The 21,638-nt window shown below is 44.2% G+C and overlaps 1 protein-coding gene across 5 annotated transcripts in view; it reads left to right on the top strand.

Annotated features, from left to right (window-relative positions):
- The window catches only part of DPYD (dihydropyrimidine dehydrogenase), a 761,638-nt gene that overhangs the window by 27,856 nt on the left and 712,144 nt on the right, over window positions 1-21,638 (top strand). For 4 of the 5 annotated variants that reach the window (XM_084851875.1, XM_084851880.1, XM_084851876.1 and 1 more), the window contains one exon: window positions 15,891-16,001. The exons of the other annotated variant lie outside the window; for it this stretch is intronic. In XM_084851875.1, the coding sequence (XP_084708001.1) occupies window positions 15,891-16,001 (111 nt within the window). The remainder of the gene's footprint in view (window positions 1-15,890; window positions 16,002-21,638) is intronic. 5 annotated transcript variants of the gene reach the window in all.

Genomic DNA, 21,638 nt, shown 5'->3' with positions numbered 1-21,638 from the left:
AAACACTCTTTCAACCCCTAGTCTACTGTCTGGGGAATAGGGTGGCCCCTGAAAAGTACAGAAGTTGGCCTCTGGTTGATTCTGACAGTAGTGTTCTAGAAACAAAGAACGCATCATCCACTGAAGGAAATTACAGACAAAGGACGCAATCCTATGCATGTTTAGACAGAAAACAGTGCTATAACTTCTAACGTTCCCCAGCCAGCATAATGTTGCTGGCTGGGGAATGCTGGGAGGTATAGGACTCTTTTCTGCCTAAACATGCATAGGATTGTGCCCTAAATAGTTTGAGATGTCTCATGTGAATAAGCCACCAAGGCACATGCTGGCTGGTAAGGTCAGCTCCACCCCCCTGCCCGCTCCCTATATTTTTGTTGAAAATTCTTTCCCAATTCCAAGTTGGTAATTGTGATGTAAGACATCAGATATTTTAAAGAGAAAATTAATTACCCAACTCTGAATGAGGAGGGGTCATAGCTCAGTGGCAGAGCATGTGCTTTGAATGCAAAAGACCCCAGGTTCAATCCCTGGTATCACCAAGTAGGGCTAGGAAAGAATTGTACAGGAAACCCTGGAGAGCCAGTGTCAACAATACTGGGTTAGATGGACCCAGTTAGATGGTTTGATTCAGTATAAAGCAGCTTCCTATGTCCCTGCTTTCCTAACACCCTTCCCAGATTTATGGACACAAAAACAAGATAAATGTTCAGTGAAGAGAGTCTGCATGCCCCAAACCCATTAAATTTGAAGCATGATTACACCAGCAATCAGACCAATAATTTGCTCAGGCTGAATGTTTATGGCTTTAATATTTGGAATCTGTCTTCATAGTACTTCTCATTAGCTTCCCTTTATTCTCTTATCTTTGTTTTTATTTAAGCTTCAGAGTTTTGTCCTGTCCTACCTTTCGGCCCTTGTCGTCAGTTCCATGACAGTCTTACGATTTTAGAGTTATCCCATGATAAAGCCTCTTGAGACTTTTCTATTACATACCATAGGTGAGCAATTGTGTAAAACGCTTAAATATTAGGGGAATGTTAGGTTATAGTATTTCTCCCTGATGTGTTAGCTTTCCATATGCAGGGAGCCTCTTGTATTAGGGAAACATTCAAACATGCATATGCACCCCCCTCCCCCATGTGCAGTCTGAATAAGTGAACTACATTTAGCAAATACACAGGATTCTTCTCAGTGCTATGTTTGCCTTCAACATGCATTCCATCCATCCCACTTGCACATGCCCCCCACCCAGTCTTTGCACTTCTGACACTGACATGGTTCACATGTTGCAACAACCCACAGTTTGTTAAACCATGGGTTGCTGAGATTGAAGTGGGAGTAGGTGAGCCTGCTACTTGTCACCACCCAATTGTTCCCAGTGGAGCTGGGCAGAGCTAAACAATCTAAGTGTGCTCCATCTTGGGTTGTTTATCATGAAGGGGTTCATCACACGGAGCTTTTATCCTGCTATTGAGATGGCTCTGTCACGGAGGTTTACGGGCTCTTTAGATGACATCATTACCCTCCAGGGTGTCTCCTGCCATTTCCCCCAGCCTATGCCATGTTTTCCCCCCCCAAATTAGTATTTTTCCCAGCCCATGGAACAGGAGCTCCATGACCTCCATGTGAAATTCTCCCATAGTGGAAGAAACCGCTCAGTCTGCCTGTTTGTTTTCAGTTGCTGGGGGCACGGTCAGGATGACAAAGGCATTGAGGATGGGAGCACGGTTGCAGGGAAGGAGACCTGAACAGGTGCGAGGGCAAGAATTGCCTGCTAATTGCATCAGTCAGAAGGAGAAGAGGGTAAAATGCCTCCCTGCAACGAAGGGAGACACATCTGATCCCCCACCCCACCAAGCTCAGAAGCAACGTCCTCTGTTGTTTCAGAGCAACCTATGAAGTTCAGTGGGGCTTACTCCCAAGTAAGTGTGCTGAGGGTTGCAGGCTTACAGGGTGATCTTATGTCTACTCAGAAGGAAGTCCCATTGAGTTCAATGCAGCTTACTCCCAAGTAAGTCTGCCCAGGATTGCAGACTTATACTGTGGTATTATCTCTACTCAGAAGTAAGTCAGAGGTTTCCTGGGGGCTGCAAGAAAACAGAAGAAGTTAAGCTACGAAAAAAAGACTCCCTCCCCCTTTGCTCACATGTAAGGGAGGGAGGGAGGCACTCCTTCAGTTCAAACCATGTGGCTGCCGTGTAAAGAAGCCCTTCCTAATCCCTCAAAGAAACCGAAAGCAGGAAACTCCAGAAAGGATGTGGATTTTTGCGTTTTTTTGGGCGTTTTTTTTGCTTAACGTAGAAACACCCGAAGTCTGAACCTGGAATTGTACATTGTTGGGGGAGGGACACCTCAGACTTGTAACCCAAGAACAAACCAGAGGATACAAATCTGGGTTGTTCCTCCCCCCATAAACCACAATTCTGGTTTCAGACAACACTTATTTTGTCCTACTTGGGGGCTTCCCACCAGCAGTGGGTTGGCCAATGTGTGAACAGAATGCTGGACTAAATGGACCCTTGATCTGATCCAGCATGGCTCTTACGTTTTTATGTCACGCTAAACAACCCAGGGACACAGTGTCCCTGGGTTGTTTAGCTCAGCACACTTGCTTGCTCCCACTTGTTCATGGTTGTCCAGAGTTTAAATAAAACCTGGATAGCCATGATGTGTGAAATGGGCCATAGAACTGAGAATCCAATGTTTGCTGTCAAATGTCTACTACCGGCCTGAATCGCAAGGTCTTGGAGTAGTTTAGAGATTCGTCTGTATCTTTCCTCTGCTTTTGACATTTCTGTTCATTTGTAATCTTCTGCATAATCAGACTGGATTGGGCCAGGCAGAATGGTGCTTTCAAGATGAATGGTTTCTTATGAAGTGGATTAGAATTCTGAAGTGGGAGCAACTTGTCTTTATCAAGTTAATATAACATTAAGATGCACTGAGATGTTTAATGAATTTAACTGAAAATAAATATTTTGTGGATAATGCATTAGTAATGGTATTAGTTATCATTTAGCAGTATAGTGGAAATAAATTACAATGTATTGAAATGGCTTTCTTTTATTGGAGACACTAAATTGCATTTTTGAATTTGTGATGCGGAATTCATCCATGGAAGAGGCCAGTAAGAACTTCTGCTCAAATTTGCCTTAGCAAAATTTGTTCTATTAATCCCCCTACCTGAGTCTTTCTCTCCCTGTGCCCCCCGCCGCAACTTTCAGTATGCTTTTCCAAAAATCAGACACACTTTACAAAAGCAATTATTTATAATGAGCTATGGTGCCCTGCCAGATATTATCAGTTCAGTGTCAAGCCAAAGAGCTCAGTGGGCTTAGGTCTTATCGAAAGTATGTTGAATCTTCAAATTTAGTAAACTACTTGCAGGGTGATTTTTTTTTGTAGCCACATATGTTTGCTTGAGTGGGGAGACAGCATGCACATGTTGAATCAGTGGCTCTTGGAAGCATTGTTTCTAGTTTTTGGTATCCAGTATCTACTGAGAGAAGATGTGCTGCATTTTTTGTCATGTCTGTTCTATGTTCTTTGAGACCAGATGCTTTTTTACTATGTTCTCTCCCTCTCAGGTGGCTTTTTGTGGCCACATCTAAGCCAGGAGGTGGTTGAGGTTTACATGCATCTTATATCTATATGGCGAGTTAGAAATTCCATTGCCTGCTTTAAGCACTTGAGATGAGGAGGATTGGAGAGTCAAATAGCCTGACTCGGGTTAAGGCAGCTTCCTATGAGTGCCACCTTCCCTGGCATGGTGCCCTCCAGAAATGTTGGGCTGCAATTCCATTCATCCTGGCCATGCTAACTGGGGATGATGAGAGTTGTAGTCCCAACTGGAGGGCAACAAGTTGGGGAAGGTGCTTCTTGTGGATATATTTTCAAAATAAGCAGGTCGCTAATGGTAGAACCTAGTTGTAGCTTCTCTTTCTTGAAGGCATTGCTTGAACTGAAGTGATGTGGCATTTCTAACATTAAAAAAAAATGAGGTGCTTAACTGTGTAATCAGCGCTGGACAAATCCTCCTGCAAAAAGCTCAGCAGGTGCATCACCCATCAAGGACTTCCTTCTTTAGCTGGGAGGGAGTGAATAAAGCACCTTCCACAAGCAATCCTCTTGGGTGCATGTCCCTGAAAAGAGGGCAGGTGGCATGGTCCCTGTCTGCTGCACAACCCAGGAGCCTTGGGGGTTGCTTTCACTTTGCACAGGAACTGGGGAAATGGTACAGCAGGCATCTATGCAAAGAGAGAGGATCACACACCTTTCCTCTGTGACATGTTGCAGAGAATGGTGTGGATGGTGATCCCAGTCTTTCTACTTTGCCATATAAGTTTGCCTGCCTCCTCCCTTGATGGGAAACCTGTGCAAAGCAAAAAGATTGGGATCTTTCTACTTCTCCCCCACTCTCCTGCAATCCCCACTTTGCTGGAAGAAAGTCTAATACAGCCTCCATCAACCTGGAGCCTTCCAGATATGTTGGACTGCAATTTCCATCATTCCCTGCCAGCATGGCCAATTCATGAGCTTAGATCGTAATGGCGGTGCTCAAGTGAGTGTTACCTGATCAGAAGATTAATTTCAGACTATCTCCCAGGACACATGAAGGTGTCTGAAGGCACAGGAGGCAGCCACCTTGCTGAAGCTAAGCAGGTTTGGGTCTGGTCAGTGCCTGGAGGGGAGACCACCTGGGAACCACATGTTGCCACCTTGCTGAAGCTAAGCAGGTCTGGGTCTGGTCAGTGCCTGGAGGGGAGACCACCTGGGGACCACATGTTGCCACCTTGAGTTCCATGATGGAAGAAAGGTGGGAGATAAATATAATAATAAATAAAATAAAATAAAACATGTTTAGGGAAAATCCTTGGATACTTATTTCTCACTGTGGATCAAAACTCTTAAGATACTTAGCTTAATTGTTCTAATCTGTTCATTACTTTTGGAGGGGGAAAAATCATATATTCCAATTGTTCTCACTTGGGAAACAGATGTACTTTGTATTATACGGAACACTGCTCACTGCAAAGGATAAAGTGGAAAATGGTTTATTAAAAAGAGGAAAGTAGATAAATTTAACCTTCCCCCAGTATGCATTCCAAAGCCCACCTAATCAATTAGGGTTTGATCAGATGGTTGCATTTCCTATCGGTGGATTTTTGAAGTAGCCTAAATTGGAGATGTGTGTGTGTGTATGTTTGGTGGGAGGCATGCCAAAAGAAAGAGTTACCAACTACCGCAGAAGACTGGCACAACATCCGTTCCTTGAGATGTTTTCCTTATGCTGAATTGGTCACTCTTCAGTGCATCTCACTGGAAAATGCTCAATATGCAAACACCTTTAGTGACGCTTCAGTGATAAATTTAGAACAGCCTTTCATAACCTGGCACTCTCCACATGTGTTAGGCTACAACTCCCATCATCCCCAGCCAGTATGGTTTGGGTGATGGCAGTTGTAGTCCAACACATCTAGAGGACACAGTGTTGCAGGAGGCTGATTTAAAGCCTAAGGATATTACAGATCTGTCTAGGATCCAGTTTTCCTATTTATTTCCATTGGACTTTAACTTGACAAACTTTCTTTGCGTTTGGACCTATATCTGCATTTTTATATTATTTTTGTGACCATGATCTAAACCTTTAATCCACAAATTCAAACTTGCATTTGTCACCTCTTCCCATTTCAGAAATTTTACTAGCAAGTAGCTTTTTTTTTTCACATTTGTAGTGGAGATACATTTTTTTAATCAACTTTGATAAATGAATATTCTGTTCTCAAAATATGCAAGATTGCATGGAATCTGAGCCACAGCCACCACATTTTCAATCATTCTAAGTGAATTGTGTGATCTAAAACAGTTTTCCTCATGTGTCTACTTAGCTCTGCTCACTTTATGCTTAAATAGTCTGCTTCATGTTCTTTTGTTTATTTTTGTATGTGTTGCTTTGTGAGGGCTTGGCCCAGAAAAGCCACATTTAATAAATAAAAGGATTTGGACACCAGTTAGCTAATCTAAAGTCTACATAAGGTGCTGCAGGGTTTTGAAAATGGCTTCTGAAAGTAATAAACCAATGCCCCTCTAATTGGTTGTGCTCAGTCATAATGATATACCAAAATTGCTGGGAATTCTGGTTTATTGGTAATGACCAGCACTGCCTAATCAACCCCACTTGGCTTCTCCCATCAGCAGGAGAAGTTACCCTAATCTGAAACTAATGAGGAATAAAAAAACTTCCCATTATGTCTGAACCTGGACCCTGGCTTGTTGCTAATTGGAAACCAGCTTTAAACTCTGGCTTCAGGCTTTGGTTTGTTAGGGCAGCAAACAACCAATAGCCTGGGTTTGCATATAATGGGAAAAAAAATGCTTCCTTGTTAGTTTCTGGATAGCTTCTGGATAGAAGCCACTCCCACAACAAAAATTGAAATTTTGGGGATAAAATGAAATATATGCAATACTTACTTTCTTAAACTTGTTTTATTGCAGGGTATCCAGCCTGCAGCGGTTCCCCATCTGGTCTGCTAACTTCTTTCCCAGGCCCTGCCCCACCGCAAGGAAAAGCTCTTATCCCTGGTCAACTGCTGATTGGAATTAAGAGCATTTCCCTGCAGGGGAGAGGGGAGCAGAGCCTGGAGAAGAAGCTGTTTAGGAAATAGTAAAACTTTAGCAACATACACAATGCATTGTTTATAACTTAGCATGTAAACTTGTTTTGCTATCCATGCTTATTCAGCAGTAAGATGTACTGTTTAGTGGAGCTTATTCCCAAGTAAGTATGCATAGGATTGCAGCCTCAAAACTATGATTTAGTTTTGTACAAGAAAAACGGCAAATGTACCCAGTACTAGAGAGTGAGAAAGAGATGCAAACTGCTGCAACATATACCACCTAAGCATACCTATCGTAGTTTTTGTTATCTGTCATGCCCCTGCTGGAGGAATTCTCCTCAGAGGAAGAGCTGGAGCTCCCAGAAACTGAGGGCACCCCAGATTAGTCACTGTCACCAGACCAACAGGAGCCCTGGCCCTCTGGGAAGATGGTTGCAGGTCTGTCCCTATCAGGGGGCAGGGACTCTGCCTCCGAGGCAGAGGCTAAGCAACCTCTCCGCCCGGGGAGCATTGTCACCTTAAGCAGCAGGCCAGTAGGGCTCCTGTGAGAACGAGTGCTCACTTGCAAAGAAGGACTCCTCAGGAGAAAGTGACTCCTCATGAGTAGGGCCCTGACGAGAGACCTCTAATGTGAGGCTCAGCAGGCTCTGGTGTTACAAGCCTTCAGTGTCTTCCTGGCCAGTGCTGGAACAACACTGTTTTATCAGGTCCAGTTCCTTGAATCTTGATTTCCCAATTTTGCCTCTGTGCTACTGACCCTTGGACTCCTTCTTGACTCTGCTCCTGGATTGTGTAACGTATCTGACTGCCTCGCTGTGTTTCGACCTTTGCCTGCTATCTTGACAACTCCTGCTTAGCCTGAACCCACTGAACTGAAACCTGTGTGCTAGAACCTTTGCCTGCTTCATTGCTTTGATTCTTGGTTAGCCCCTTCACTCAAAGTCTGCTTCAGCCAAGATAAGTAATAGGAAAATAACTGTTGAAAATACACATTTTATAATAAAGAAATTAAAACCTTGACTTTTCACTCATTCCCAAAGATAAAATATTTCATAGGGTTCTCCCCCCTCCAGTGTCCTCAAAATTTCCAATTTGAAAAAAAAACCCAGTCCTCAGTACCCTCCAACTTTTCCAGTATTTCCCCACAGACCTTCACATTTGTAGCCTGAGTGGCATAGTGTATTCATGCCCTCCTAGAGACACTTGATTGGCCACTGAGAAACTGATTGACTAGATGGACTTTATTCTGATCTGAATGTGAACTCACCTTTAATGTCACAAGGTTGCTCTTATGGGCAGCAATGTGATTCTTCAGCAAAATAATCCAGCTTTTTGCCATAGAATATGAGTTATTTAGCCTATAAATATAAATTATTCAAGGCAAATATTTCTCTCATTTTGCATACTGTTTTCTGCTTCTGTTGGTGAAGGCCATGTAAGAAGTCATATCTTCTGAACACTGAAGACCTTATGCATCAACTTCTTTGGCTCCTGAGATTTTGCCAGGCATTGTTCACATGCTTTCAGAAATATATATGCAACTATAAGGACTAGAAAGTTGGGAAGCTTTCTAAAATGAAAGCTGAGGTTGTTAGGGAGCTGACACTGCCCAGTACACATTCTGCAGAACTGGCGCATATGCACAGCCTTAGTTATATCAGCCACATTCTACTCTGTTGCCTGTTCTTTTTTCATCTTAAATAGACTCTTCTGATGTAACAGCCTTCAGATTTATTTTTGTGTTAATTAATCGTCCTTTTCTCTTGAAAGGCACCTAGAACAAGTCAGGACTCGGAATGAGAAATTATGATGTATGAAACGCGGCTGATTCCAGAGTTAGGTGCTTAGGATGACTAGAGAAGGCCATCAGCTTCTGCCAGGGAGTCTTTTCATAGGTTTTTTTTTTTTACTTTTCAAAAGTTTTAATTGGAGCTGTTTTACATTAAATGTGTCACAATGTCAGGATAGGATTTTTGTAAGACCGCATGTGACTTAATGGAATTCTATTCCACAAGGCTTTCACTTCTGATGACACACACAAAAGCATACAAAACATTTTACAGTAGAGAGAGGATCAATCTGAGGCTTTAAAGCTATCATAAACCTATAATATAGATGGGAGAGGCAGAACTTTAGGGGAGGTTTTTGTCAGACATAGAAGAAAGATGGGACAGATTGCAATAGATACCTAATATTATATCCATCTAAGGCTGATGTATTTTTAATGCTTGAAACAGGGAATGTAAACCATTTGGGTTTTAAAAGATAAGAATGTGGAATATTTATGTAGTACTAAGGTAGCTGTGAATGAGAATCTAACTTATGTGGACCCACAAGTCTAGGCCTGAGCTAAATTTTCATGGGTTTTGAATTTAACATGGGAAATATGCCCATTTAGTGCGGCAGCCCTTTTCATACAAAAAGTAGGCAAACTATGAAAACTTGACACTGTTTTATGGAACCATGGCTCCAACCTGTAGGATCTTATAGCCTCAGGGTGGCTATGTTTCCTGCTTTACAGAGGACAGCCCTCTCTTTGAAAGGCTGTCCAGTGACCAGTCTACATCTGGTTTAAACATAACCGTAAGAAAGGAGAACAGGGGACTTGAAGTTGCTCATCCACGGTTAGCACCGGCACAGCATGTTGGAAATCTACATTGCTTCCACTTCTTGGTCACTTACACATTTCACCCCCCTCCCCAAATGAGAGGAAATCACCCAAAAGCGGACAAAAGAAGGTATAGTTTTGTATAAAATTTGCATATGCTAATTTATATGTATAACTGAACACTCAGAAATAATGACTATAGTTGAAATAGAAATACACTACATCTCACCATATTGGGGAAGATTGTGACCAGGTGACCTGTGTCCCTGCTCAGTCTGCTGTTGGTGGGCAACTTCAAGGCAACTTCACCTATCCCATCTTAAGGTTGTTCATCTTTATAGCAGACTCTGAAAAGTTGTCCAGTCCAGAGAGAGGATGCCTTCAAACAGAGGACTATTCCCTGTAAAGTAGGACACATGGCCACTCTATCCTTGAGTGTCAATCAGCAAATGTACTCTTATTCCTAATTCTAACAGAAATTTCTGTACATACTGCAGGAATGTTTTTTTTCCCATATGTGCCTCTCTGGAAATTAAGATCTTTGAATGAAGTCCTGCTTCAAGGTCCATTACCACTTGGCTTTTCCAGTTGTGGCACCCTCCCTGTGGAACTTTCTGCCTAGAGAGACCCATTTACCCAAGGCTCTTTGAAGTGGTAAAGAGAGTTGTATCTAGAAGAGGCTTTCCCTTGAAGCTGATAATGACATTAATTATGGTATTATCCTTATGTTTATCTGGGTGTACTGGGTTGCTGCTTGTTTTTGTTTTTTTTATGTGTAGATTGTCATGATGATATTGCTGCTATTCACTGCCAGAGAGAACCCACATTTAGTGGGATGTACATTTTAAGACACATAAATAAAATTCCAAATTCACATGGATATTTACAGAACCCTAAGCCAGGGGTGAGCAAACTTCAGGCTTGCAGGGTCTACTTCGTTTTTTTGTTTTGTTTTTGTTACTAGAAATTCTGTGTCCTGTACTCTGGGATGATCAAGAAGAGATCCTGGCCTTCCTCTCTGTGACAACCTTTCAAGTACTTGAAGAGTATTTTATCTGGAGTACTGTGTCCAGTTCTGGGCGCCACACTTTAAGAAGGATGCAGACAAACTGGAGAGGGTTCAGAGGAGGGCAACCAAGATGATCAGGGGACTGGAAACAAAGCCCTATGAAGAGAGACTGAAAGAACGGGGCATGTTTAGCCTTGAGAAGAGAAGACTGAGGGGAGATATGATAGCGCTCTTCAAGTACTCGAAAGTTTGTCACAGAGAGGATCAGGCCAGGATCTCTTCTCAATCATCCCAGAGTGCAGGACACAGAATAACGGGCTCAAGTTACAGGAAGCCAGATTCCAGCTGAACATCAGGAAAAACATCCTGACTGTTAGAGCAATACGGTAATGGAACCAATTCCCTAGGGAGGTGGTGGGCTCTCCCACGCTGGAGGCATTCAAGATGAGGCTGGACAGCCATCTGTCAGGGATCTCTGACTTGGATTCCTGCATTGAGCAGGGGGTTGGACTCGATGGCCTTGTAGGCCCCTTCCAACCCTACTATTCTATGATTCTATGAAGAGCACTATCATATCTCCCCTCAGTCTTCTCAAGGCTAAACATGCCCAGTTCTTGTAGGCTCTCTTCATAGGGCTTTGTTTCCAGTCCCCTGATCATCTTCGTTGCCCTCCTCTGAACCCTCTCCATCTTGTCTGCATCCTTCTTAAAGTGCGGTGCCCAGAACTGGACACAGTACTCCAGATGAGGCCTAACCAGTGCTGAGTAGACAGGAACTAGTACTTCCAAGGATTTGGAAGCTATGCTTCTATTAATGCAGCCCAAAAGAGCATTTGCCTTTTTTGCAGCCACATCACATTGTTGGTTTGTGATCTACAACAGTTCCAAGATCCTTCTCGCTTATAGTGTTGTTGAGCCAAGTATCCCCCATCTTGTAACTGTGCATTTGGTTTCTTTTTCCTAGGTGCAGAACTTGGCATTTATCCCTATTACATTTCATTCTGTTGTTTTCTGCCCAGCGCTCCAGTCTATCCAGATCACTTTGAATTTTGTTTCTGTCTTCCAAGGTATTAGCTATCCCGCCCAATTTTGTGTCATCTACAAATTTGATCAGCATTCCCTGCACCTCCTCCTCCAAGTCATTAATAAAAATGTTGAAGAGCACTGGGCCCAGGACTGAGCTCTGCGGTACCCCTCTTGTTAGCTCTCCCTAGTTTGAGAAGATCCCATTGATAAGCACTCTTTGAGTCCGATCCTGTAGCCAACTGTGGATCCACCTGATTGTTGTTTCATCTAGCCCACTTTGAGTTGGTTTGCTCGTCAGATTATCATGATTACTTTGTTGAAAGCTTTGCTGAAGTCAAGGTATATTATGTCTATAGCATTCCCACAGTCCACAAGGCAGGTTACTTGATCGAAAAATGCGATCAGATTAGTCTGGCAGGATTTGTTGTTGGCAATCACTGCATTGTTTTCAAAGTGCTTACAGACTGATTGCTTTATAATCTGCTCCAGAATTTCCCCAGGGATTGATGTCAGACTGACTGGTCTGTAGTTTACAGGTTCCTCCTTTTTGCCCTTTTTGAAGATAGGGACAACATTAGCCCTCCTCCAATCATCTGGCACTTCCCCCATTCTCCATGATTTCTCAAAGAGAATAGATAGTGGTTCTGAGAGTTCTTCTGCCACTTCCTTTATTACACTAGGATGCAGTTCATCTGGCCCTGGAGATTTGAACTCATTCAAAATAATAAGGTGATCCTTCACCATATGCCTATCAATCTCAGGCTGCAATCCTGCCCCTTCAGCCTTTGCCAGGGGGGTCACAGACCCTCTTTTGGGTAGGGGTGTACAAAACCCTGCTTACCTGGCTCCACCATGTTCCTCAGGTGTCAGGGAAGCGATCCGTTCCTCCCCCTGGAATCCTCGCCGGGGGGGGGAGGCGATCCGTTCCTCCCTCCCAGAATCCTGCCCGACTGGCTTCACTCCGTGGCCAGGCTGCGGAGCCGCCAGCTGGGCCAACTTGCAGCAGGGCCTCCAGCCGCTGCCGGGCTGGTGTGGACACAAATGGCATCCTGTGTAGGGGATGCCATTTGTGTCCCTACGCCAGCCCGTGATAGGCTACATAAATATTTACGTAGCCTATCACGGCTAAAACAGGGACACAAATGGCATCCGCTACGCCATTTGCGTTCCTGCTTTAGCCATGATAGGCTACGTGAATATTTACATAGCCTATTACGGCAAAAAAAAAAAAAAAGGGAACGCAAATGGCGGTGGCTATGGCGGCCGCCATTTGCGCTCCCTTTTTTAGCTGTCCCCTACGCCATTTGCATTCCCGCTTTAGCCATGATAGGCTACGTAAATATTTACGTAGCCTATCATGGCAAAAAAAAGGGAACGCAAATGGTGGTCGCTGTAGCCGCCGCCATTTGCGTTCCCTTAGTTTTGCTGTGATAGGCTACGTAAATACTTACGTAGCCTATCACAGCTTCTGCAGGGACACAAATGGCGTCTCTGCGTTAGCCGTGATAGGATACATAAGTATTTACGTAGCCTATCACGGCAATATGGAAGAAGCAAATGGCGGCCGCAGATGCGGCCGCCATTTGTAATGCAGCACAGATGGCAGCAGGTAGGTGCTCCATTCTGGGCCCATTTCGCGGGGTGGGGGGGCTTTTGTTCCACCATGGAGTTCGAGGGATGTCATAACAGATGACAAAGGCAGAGGTGCTCAAATCCTACTTTGGCTCAGTCTTCTCCCAAAGGTAGGCATGGCAGAGAATTCTGCCACGGATCTCAGTGAGGCCGAATGCCAGTGCATTTGGCCTCACCGAGATCCGTGGCAGAATTCTCTGCCATGCCTACCTTTGGGAAAAGACTGAGCTAGGGATGTCAGAGAATTTCGCCACGAATCTTGGGGACGCCGAATGCCAGCGCATTCGGCCCCCCGAAATTGGTGGAGAAACGGTCTGCCCCCCCGCCCCTCCTGGGATGGGACTTACCTTGGGCGAATCCTCCTGGCGGCGGCGGCTGTGGCAGCGGTTCGGCGGCTGCGCGGTGGCGGCGGCTGCGGCGGCTGCGGCGGCTGCGGCGGCCGGTCTTCCGACCGGCTGCTGCCGCCTCCATTTCCAGTAAAAAACAACAACAACAAAATGTGATAGGCTACATAAAGATTTATGTAGCCTATCATGGCTAGATTTTTAAAAAATACTGTGAGAGGCTACGTAAATGTTTACGTAGCCTATCATGGCTGAGTAAAAAAACAACAACACACCGTGTGTATGCAAATGGCGGCGCCCATGGGCGCTGCCATTTGCGTTCCTTATTTTGGCACATCTAGTCTGCATAAACATTTACGTAGACTATGGCGAAAATAAGGGGAACGCAAATAGCGTAGCGTCTACGCTATTTGCGTTCCCCTTATTTTCGCTGTAGTCTACGTAAATGTTTAGGTAGACTAGACGTGCCAAAATAAGGAACGCAAATGGCGGCGCCCATGGGCGCCGCCATTTGCGTATGCGCTTTTTTTTTTTTTTACTCAGCCGTGATAGGCTATGTAAACATTTATGTAGCCTATCACGGCTGACTGCAGGGACGCAAACGGCGGCGGCTACGGCCACCGCCATTTGCAGCCTGGCCGGCCAGGATTCGGGGGTGGAGGGACGAAGCGCCTCCCCCCCACCAGAATTTTGGGGGGAGGGACGGAGCGCCTCCCCTCCACTGCGAATCAAATTTCATTCAAGGTAAGTGACTTTCGTACATCCCTAGACTGAGCCAAAGTAGGGATTGAGCACCTCTGCCTTTTCTTTGTCCTCTGTTACGACTTTGCCATCCTTATTTAATAGTTGAACCACCATTTCTTTCCTCTGTCTTTTACTATGCATGTGTCTGAAGAAAGCCTTTTTGTTGCTTTTAGCTTCCCTCGCTAACCTCAGCTCATTCTCAGCTTTAGTCTTCCTGACGCCATCCCTGCAATTCTGTGCTACCTGCCTGTACTCTTCCTTAGTTGCTTGTCCTTCCTTCCACTTCTTATATGTATGCTTTTTTGTTTTCAGGTTATCTCTAAGCTGTTTGTGAAGCCACGTTGGCTTCTTCTGTTGTCTTCCACCCTTTTTTCTTGTTGGAATTGCTTGTAATTGTGCCTTGAGAATTCCCTTTTTAAAAAACTCCCACCCATCTTGGACTCCTTTTCCCCTTAGAGCTGCTTGCCATGGTATCTTACTGATCATTGTTCTGAGTTTATTAAAATCAGCTTTCCGAAAATCCAAGGTACGCATTTGACTACACTCAGCTTTTGCTTCCCTTAGAACCAAGAACTGAAGTACAACATGGTCGCTTTCCCCCAGAGTTCCTGTAACTGCTACTTTATCCACTAAGTCATCTCTGTTGGTTAGGATCAAGTCAAAGATAGCTGATCCTCTAGTTCTTGCCTCTGCTTTCTGTAGGAGGAAGTTATCCGCCACACAAGTCAGGAATTTCCTGGAGGGGCCATGTTTTGCAGAATTTGTCTCCCAACAAATATTGGGGAAATTGAAGTCGCCCATGACTACTACATCATGTTTCCTTGAAACCTTGGCTATTTGCTTTTCAAAAGTTTCATCCTTGTCTTCTCCTTGATTGGGTGGCCAGTAGTAGACTCTGACCCCCATGTTCTTTTTATTCTTTGCTCCATTAATTTTAACCCAGATGCTCTTGATGGGGCTACCAAGCTCATCCTCCTGTATTTCTGTGCAGAGATATGTATTTTTGAGATATGGTGCAACCCCACCTCCCTTTCTGTTCCTCCTTTTCTTTTTGAACAAGTCATATCCTTCAATTGCTGTATTCCAGTCATGAGAGTCATCCCACCAAGTCTCAGCTACACCTATCAAGTTCAAGTCATAATTTCCCTCCTGTATTAAGAGTTCAAGTTCGTTCTGTTTGTTTCCCATACTCTGTGCATTAGTATATAGACATCGAAGACCATGTGCTTCATAGTATGGCTTTCTTCCTACATGTTTGTGAAGACTATTATAGGGCGCTATTAGAGCTGTTCTCTCTGTTGCGGTGCATGAGCCTTCATTGATTGTTACCCCCAACATTACATCTCCCTTCCCCGCAGGATTCAGCTTAAAGCCCTCCTGATAAAATTCTTCATGCTGTGGCCAAACACATTCTTCCTAGCCTTTTGAGGTGCAACCCGTCCCTTGCCAACAGTCCATCTTCCAGGTAGTATAGCCCGTGGTCCCAGAATCCAAATCTCTCTCGTCGGCACCACCTTCATAGCTAGGCATTCACCCGGTGTATTTTTCTTTCCCTTTCTTTCCCTCTTCTAACTACTGGAAGGATGGATGAGAAAACTATCTGGGCCCCAAAGTTCTTGAGTTGCCTTCCCAAAGCTTCAAAGTCTGACGTGATTTCTTCGTAGCTTCGCTTGGCGGTATCATTTGTTCCCACATGGATGAGAAGAAAGGGATACCTGTCAGTGGGCTTCATGAGTGCAGACTTACTTCCCAGTAGTTGTGCATAGGATTGCACTATCAGATTTCTTCTGGGTTGTTTTTTTTAATAGAGGCAGGGTGGTATGATGTAGTAGCTTTTTGAGTAAGAATATTTGATTGTTTCATTCTGAATTTTGCACTTTTTAATAAAGAAAATGTCTTCTCTATCTGTAGAATATCCTAGCTCTAAACCCCTGGAAGCAGACTCATGTATCCTTGAATTCAACTTCAGCAAAGAAACATGAGAAAAAGCACTGGAAAAGGAATGTGGATAAAAACTGTTCAGTAAGTACCACATCTGTTTCTGCTACCTTTGGAAAGTGTTATGTTATGGTGAAGGCTGAAATCCTTAATTGTACACAAGTCAAGAATACTTTTAGGATGCATTTAGGAAGCATTCAGGCATTCATGTTCCAAACTGTAGTCTGCAATCCTGATTTGGTGGACTTGCTAAAGCCACTGTTTGCTGGTTCGAATGGCACAGCAAACTGCGGCGTGATGAAACTAAGTAGTGTTCTAGTAAGCCAAACACAAGAGGAAAGGAGGGAGTGCTAATGCCTGTCATTCGTTCCCAATCCTCCAGACCATGATTTGGAGCTGGGGTGCAGAAATCCCAGCCTCTGGGTCTAATTTGGCCTGCCAGGCTTTGCTATCCAGCCCACAGAGCCTCCTGGGGTTCCTCCAAGCCCCCCCGAAGGAATCCCCCCTCCAAGCCCTGCCCTGAAAATTTCTCCCACATTTTCTTCAACTATTCTCATTCAATTTTATAGAAAAGAAATTGCTTTTGAAAAGAAATTCAATGGTGAAGAAATTTCAGAGAAATTCTCATGGTTGGGTCTGAGCTTCTGGTGCTTAGTTTACTTTTGAGGTGACTGAGGAGTGTGTATGAGTGTCCTGTTTTTCACTGTACTATCATGTCTCTGGCAGCCTGTAGCCTCCTCGGCTTTCCACACTTCAGTTAAAAGCCCAGGGAAAGATATCACGAGGTCATTCCTCCCATGGAGACTTTTCAGACCAGGAAGCACAGGCAGCCTTAGAGGCTAGCAGTGATTAGTAAGCTCAAAAACACCACAAAAATGAATTATAAAACACCTTGAGGCAGAACGATGGAAGCCTCTTTCATGGGGAATGAAAACTTGAAACGGAGGACAGAATTTGGCTCAGCAGTAGCTTTACCTTTTGCCTGGAGCTAGAACACAACACAGCACCCCTCTTCTACCTGCATTGTGGTGGATACAAAATGGGGGGTCAGCCTGCCAACACAGTTGATGCTGTGGCAAACCCCCCCCCCCAACCCCATTGAAAGAAAGAAAGAAAGAAAGAAAGAAAGAAAGAAAGAAGCTGCACTACAGCCCCTGCCAATGGTGAACCTACCTGTGAGAAACTGTTGAGAATTTCTCCTCCCCCTGGAGAAATTTGGTGAAATTGTCTTCCCAAATTCTCTGCCCACAAATAGGGTGGAGAATGTCAAGAGGCCGCTTGCATACAGCTCTAATCCAAACTTTGGAGAATTGAGAACATGATATGTAAATACAGCCATAGTTTAGTTTTCTGTGGAGTTAAGCTGCCAAATTATGTTCTTAGGTTAACTTTATCATGAAAAAAATACTATTGAAAGCACAGTTCAGATAGAGAAAGTGCTTAAATTTTGCTCCTTGTCTGTTTTGGCTTCTATTATAAACTCCTTAAGTTCTCTGATAATGCCAGTAGTCTCTCTTCTTTTTCCCTTCTGAGATAGTGTCTGTTACTTTATTAGGCCCCATTATTATTTTTGATTGATTTTTTTTCAGTGCTTTCTTGTGAGAACTTCCAAATTAGGAGGCCCGTAGAAAGTTTTGTTTGTTTGTGTAGTCATACAGATGTTACAGGTCCATCCATCTCAGAAACCTTCTAATTAAATTGTTCCTAATGCTTTACCTGGCTTTCTCAAACATTGTTACAGGCAGCCTCCTTGACTCAATTTTAAATGACTTGAGGATGTTCCCAAGATCCTGTAAGGCAGGTAGGGATGGACTGAGACACTAGTACATAATTGCAGGTTGTGCTCTATTACCACCTAGAGTCACCATATGCCCTACTTAACACAGGAGAGCCCTCTATTTGAAGGCCAAGTCCAGTTTAAAAATAAAGAAAAGCAGTTTCCATCAACACTTAGCAGCTGGACAGAAGACTATGCAGGAGCACAGATCACCTGGTTGGTCTTCCATACTGTGGTGAGATGTGTTGTATTCAGGGATGTCACGAGAGTCCGCGGAGGTGGTGGTGGAGTCTGACGGACTCCCCCTCTGCTGCCCTCCCACACCCTGCTCACTGAACCATGGGGTGCTTGCAGACCCACTCAGCCAGCACCCTGCAGCTCGGCAAGCACTGGCAGCTGCCCATCCCCCCAAACAAACCTAGTGAGCTGCCACTACGTGCAACGCTAGCAGCACAGGCTTGTAACGAAGCATCCACGCCTGTAATGTTGTGTAAATGGGACCTTTACGGCTGCCAGTGATGCAACATTACCTACCCAGAAGCACCCAGGCCACCACTGTTGTGCACATGGGCGGCTTGCTAGGGGGGATGGGCAGCCCCGCAGCTTTGTCCGGTGCTCACTGGGCTGCGGCAAAGCTTGCGCGGTGCTGCGAGCAGGGGTGGGTGGTGCAGCGGCTCGGTGAGTGCCTGACAAAGTCGGGCATGGGTGTGTCTGTCCATCTCTATTTCATTTTTTAATTTAAGGCCTAGTCATTTTTTCTAAATTTGCATCTCCTGATATAAATTAGCATATCCAAGGTTTATGCAGATCTGTGTCTTCTTTTGTCCTTCTTTGGGTGATGCATTTCTTCTTTTTTGGCAATGCAAAAGTGGCCATCATGTTAGCACCTCTGAATCAGCAGCAGTCTTCATTTGGGGCCAGGGGTGTGGGGAGAATGAGGAAGTGGGAGACTGTACCGCCGTGGAATGCATGTGAGAATCTGATGTTTGAATGTGTTCCTCCATACAAATATTCCGTGCATCTACAACACCAGCATGTCACAGAAGGCTTCTGGCTTAGCCTTTTACCAACGTACTAAGGGTTTGTTGTTGTTGTTTTAAAATATGTAGGGATATTCCTTGGGGGGACCAGTGCCTTACCTTTTTTTGGCAAAGTACCCTTCCCCAACCTAGTGCCCTCCAGACGTTTTGGAGTACAACTCCCAGAATCCCTGAGCATCAACCTTGCTGTTTGGAGCGGATGGAAGTTGATGTTCAAAACATCTGAAGGGCACCAGGTTGGGGAAGGCTCTTCAGCACCCAAAGTTGTGCTTCTAAAAAAAGTACATACAATGGCAGACAGATCTCTCTCTAATCATTACCTTGTTTCAATCATTACTAGAGATACACAAGTAGAATGTTAGTTCTATGAATCCTTGGTCTTTTTAAACACTATTCAGCCAATAATTGGTGTAATTTATTAAGGGGCATCGGAGGGGAGTACTGTGACATTTGACGCTGTGAATTGTCGTCTGTTTTGGCCTACACTTTTTGCAGTATTGTTCTCAAATGTTGAAAGAATGATTGTGTCATTTGTAGAAACTACACAAAGAAGTATTCAAGTGACTATGGAATTTGGAGAATTATCTTTTTGATATCGTACTTCATCCGCATCAGTTAGCGCAAATCAGTTATTTTTTAACTGCTGTGGATCACCCCATAGGTCACTTTCAAAGGTCTTTGCCTAGATTCAGAGGATCATTGATGGCATAATGGCATGCTCCCAAGTCAAACTGCTGAAACAGAGATCAACAACCATATGCTTAAATCTGATGCCAAAGTTGCTTAATTGGCAGTGTTTGTAAAAAGCTGCCAGCACAACTGTTTTTCTAAGCAAATAAGTTTTGTGTTTGTGATGGGGGATTTTACTCTCTTGCCTGTTCAGCTTCCACTTATATTGCATCTGAAGTTGATGGGAATTACACGTTCTTTTGCTCTCTGAGGATTTGGTTCAAAAGCTTTAAGAACAAACTAAATTCTTTTGATTATCTGCTATACTTGTTTGTATTTTTCTTGGTTATATGCATAGTTGAAAGTGTTTATTGACTCTGCTTAGATTAAAGCTTCAATGACTAATACGCTTGGTCTGAATTCACAATTGACTATAAAAATTTAGATAAATCCAGTTAGGAATAGTAATGTTTAAGGGTCTGTTTTTAAGGTTGAATTGCAAAATAAATAGAATTTTATTCACATAACTTTGTTGTAGCAGCTACATGTGAAGGGGAGGGGTAAAAGAAAGAGATTGTCTCTAGCTCCCAAGTGGTTTGGGGTCTATTTTAGCAGTGTGGAGAAGCTTGCCTTCTAATACTTGTTTTGCAGAATTTATAAGTTTTGATTTCATGTACCATTTGCCAGTAAGGGGGTAAATATACAGAAGACAATCTTGAATACATTTTTTTTTTTTTGTAATTGACTCTGAAAAGCATCTTCATTACAAAGACTTAAGGTTATGTGTAGGGAAATGTATACTACTATTGCTACATAACACCATACTACTATGGACAGCACCATTGAGAAGAACCTGTTTGGAGCCATTTGGGTTGGAGCAACATACCTCAGCGTTGCAAGACTAGACTAAGGGAAGGGTCAGGGAAAAGTGTCATAACACTGCGTAGAAAAAAAGGAGGTAAAAGGTCTTTAGTATCAGTGGGGCTTAGCATTCTGATAATAGGCCTAACCTCCCTCTGGGCTCTTGTGCTTTCCCTCACCCTTGTCTTGCACTTTCCCTGCCCGTGTGGCCATAAGGAGGAGTTTGGAAAGTGTTGCTTCCATTTTAGATTAACTGCAGTTTGCCGTATCATCCTAACCAGAACAATCTATGCTTAATTTTAACTATGGTTAATGGTAGCAAACCATCTAGTTCATGAAGCTGGCTTGTTTTCACTAATCACAGTTAAGATTAACCACAATTTTGGGTTCAGAGACCCACTAAACCAAGGGTAGGCAACCTGGTGCCCTCCAGATGTATTGGACTACAGTTTGCACAATCCCTGGCCATTGGCCATGTTGGCAGGGGCTTATGGGAGTTGCAGTCCAAAACTTCGGGAAGGCACCAGGTTGCCTACCCCTGTGCTGAACTGTACGTAAACTAAAATGGAAGTGGAAGTTTCCAGTCTCCTGCTTGTGACTGCATCTGGGGTGGTGGAGGGAGGAAGTTCATGGGGAAGCTAGGCTCATTCTTTTCATGCCAACCCTGGTTTAGTGTTATCTCCGAACAGAGTCACTATAACATTACACGAGGAATGACTGAGGAACAACAGCGAGCTGAAAATACAAAGCAAAACACGAAAGCAGCTATTAAGGGTACAATCCTATGTTGATAGTTGGCAGCTTCTGAAGTTGGAGACTGCTGAGTATCCTAATGCAGGGTGGCCGGAGCACAGAGGTGATCCTCACCTCTGTGTTCCAGCAGCCCTGCATTTTTGCTAGATGGGCAGTTTTGCCTATCTAGCCACGGAGCTTCAGAGTGGGAGGCAAGGAGGCTGGGGCGAGCGTAAGAAGCTGCATAATGCAGCTTCCCTGGTCACCTTCCCTCCCCACCCTCAGGACCACCTGCTTTCCCCATCTCCATGCTCAGGTTTCTGAGCATGGCGAGGTAGCCAGCATGGCCCTCTCCACACCAGCTATGAAAGGTCGGGGGTCAGGAGCATGGTTTCCTGACTCCAAGCTCAGAGCCCTGTCTACAAGCTCGGAGCCAGGAAACCAAAGAATCCTATTCCTATGCCACCCCACCCCCCAGACACTGTCTAGGGGACATAGGATTACTCCCTAATAGGGGAACCATTTGTGTACAATAGGTATAAAGTTAAACATGGGATGCCGAAATAAAGCAGGACCTGACTCCGTGCTTGGTTTCTCCTGTAAAGAATAGCATGCACTAGCCCTGATTGCCATCCATGTCTG

This window comes from Heloderma suspectum, chromosome 4 (assembly GCF_057233095.1).
Source record: "Heloderma suspectum isolate Gila_16-S chromosome 4, 16-S_ref, whole genome shotgun sequence".
In the NCBI taxonomy this organism is placed as follows: domain Eukaryota; kingdom Metazoa; phylum Chordata; class Lepidosauria; order Squamata; family Helodermatidae; genus Heloderma; species Heloderma suspectum.
This window is presented reverse-complemented; position numbering and strand designations above follow the sequence as displayed.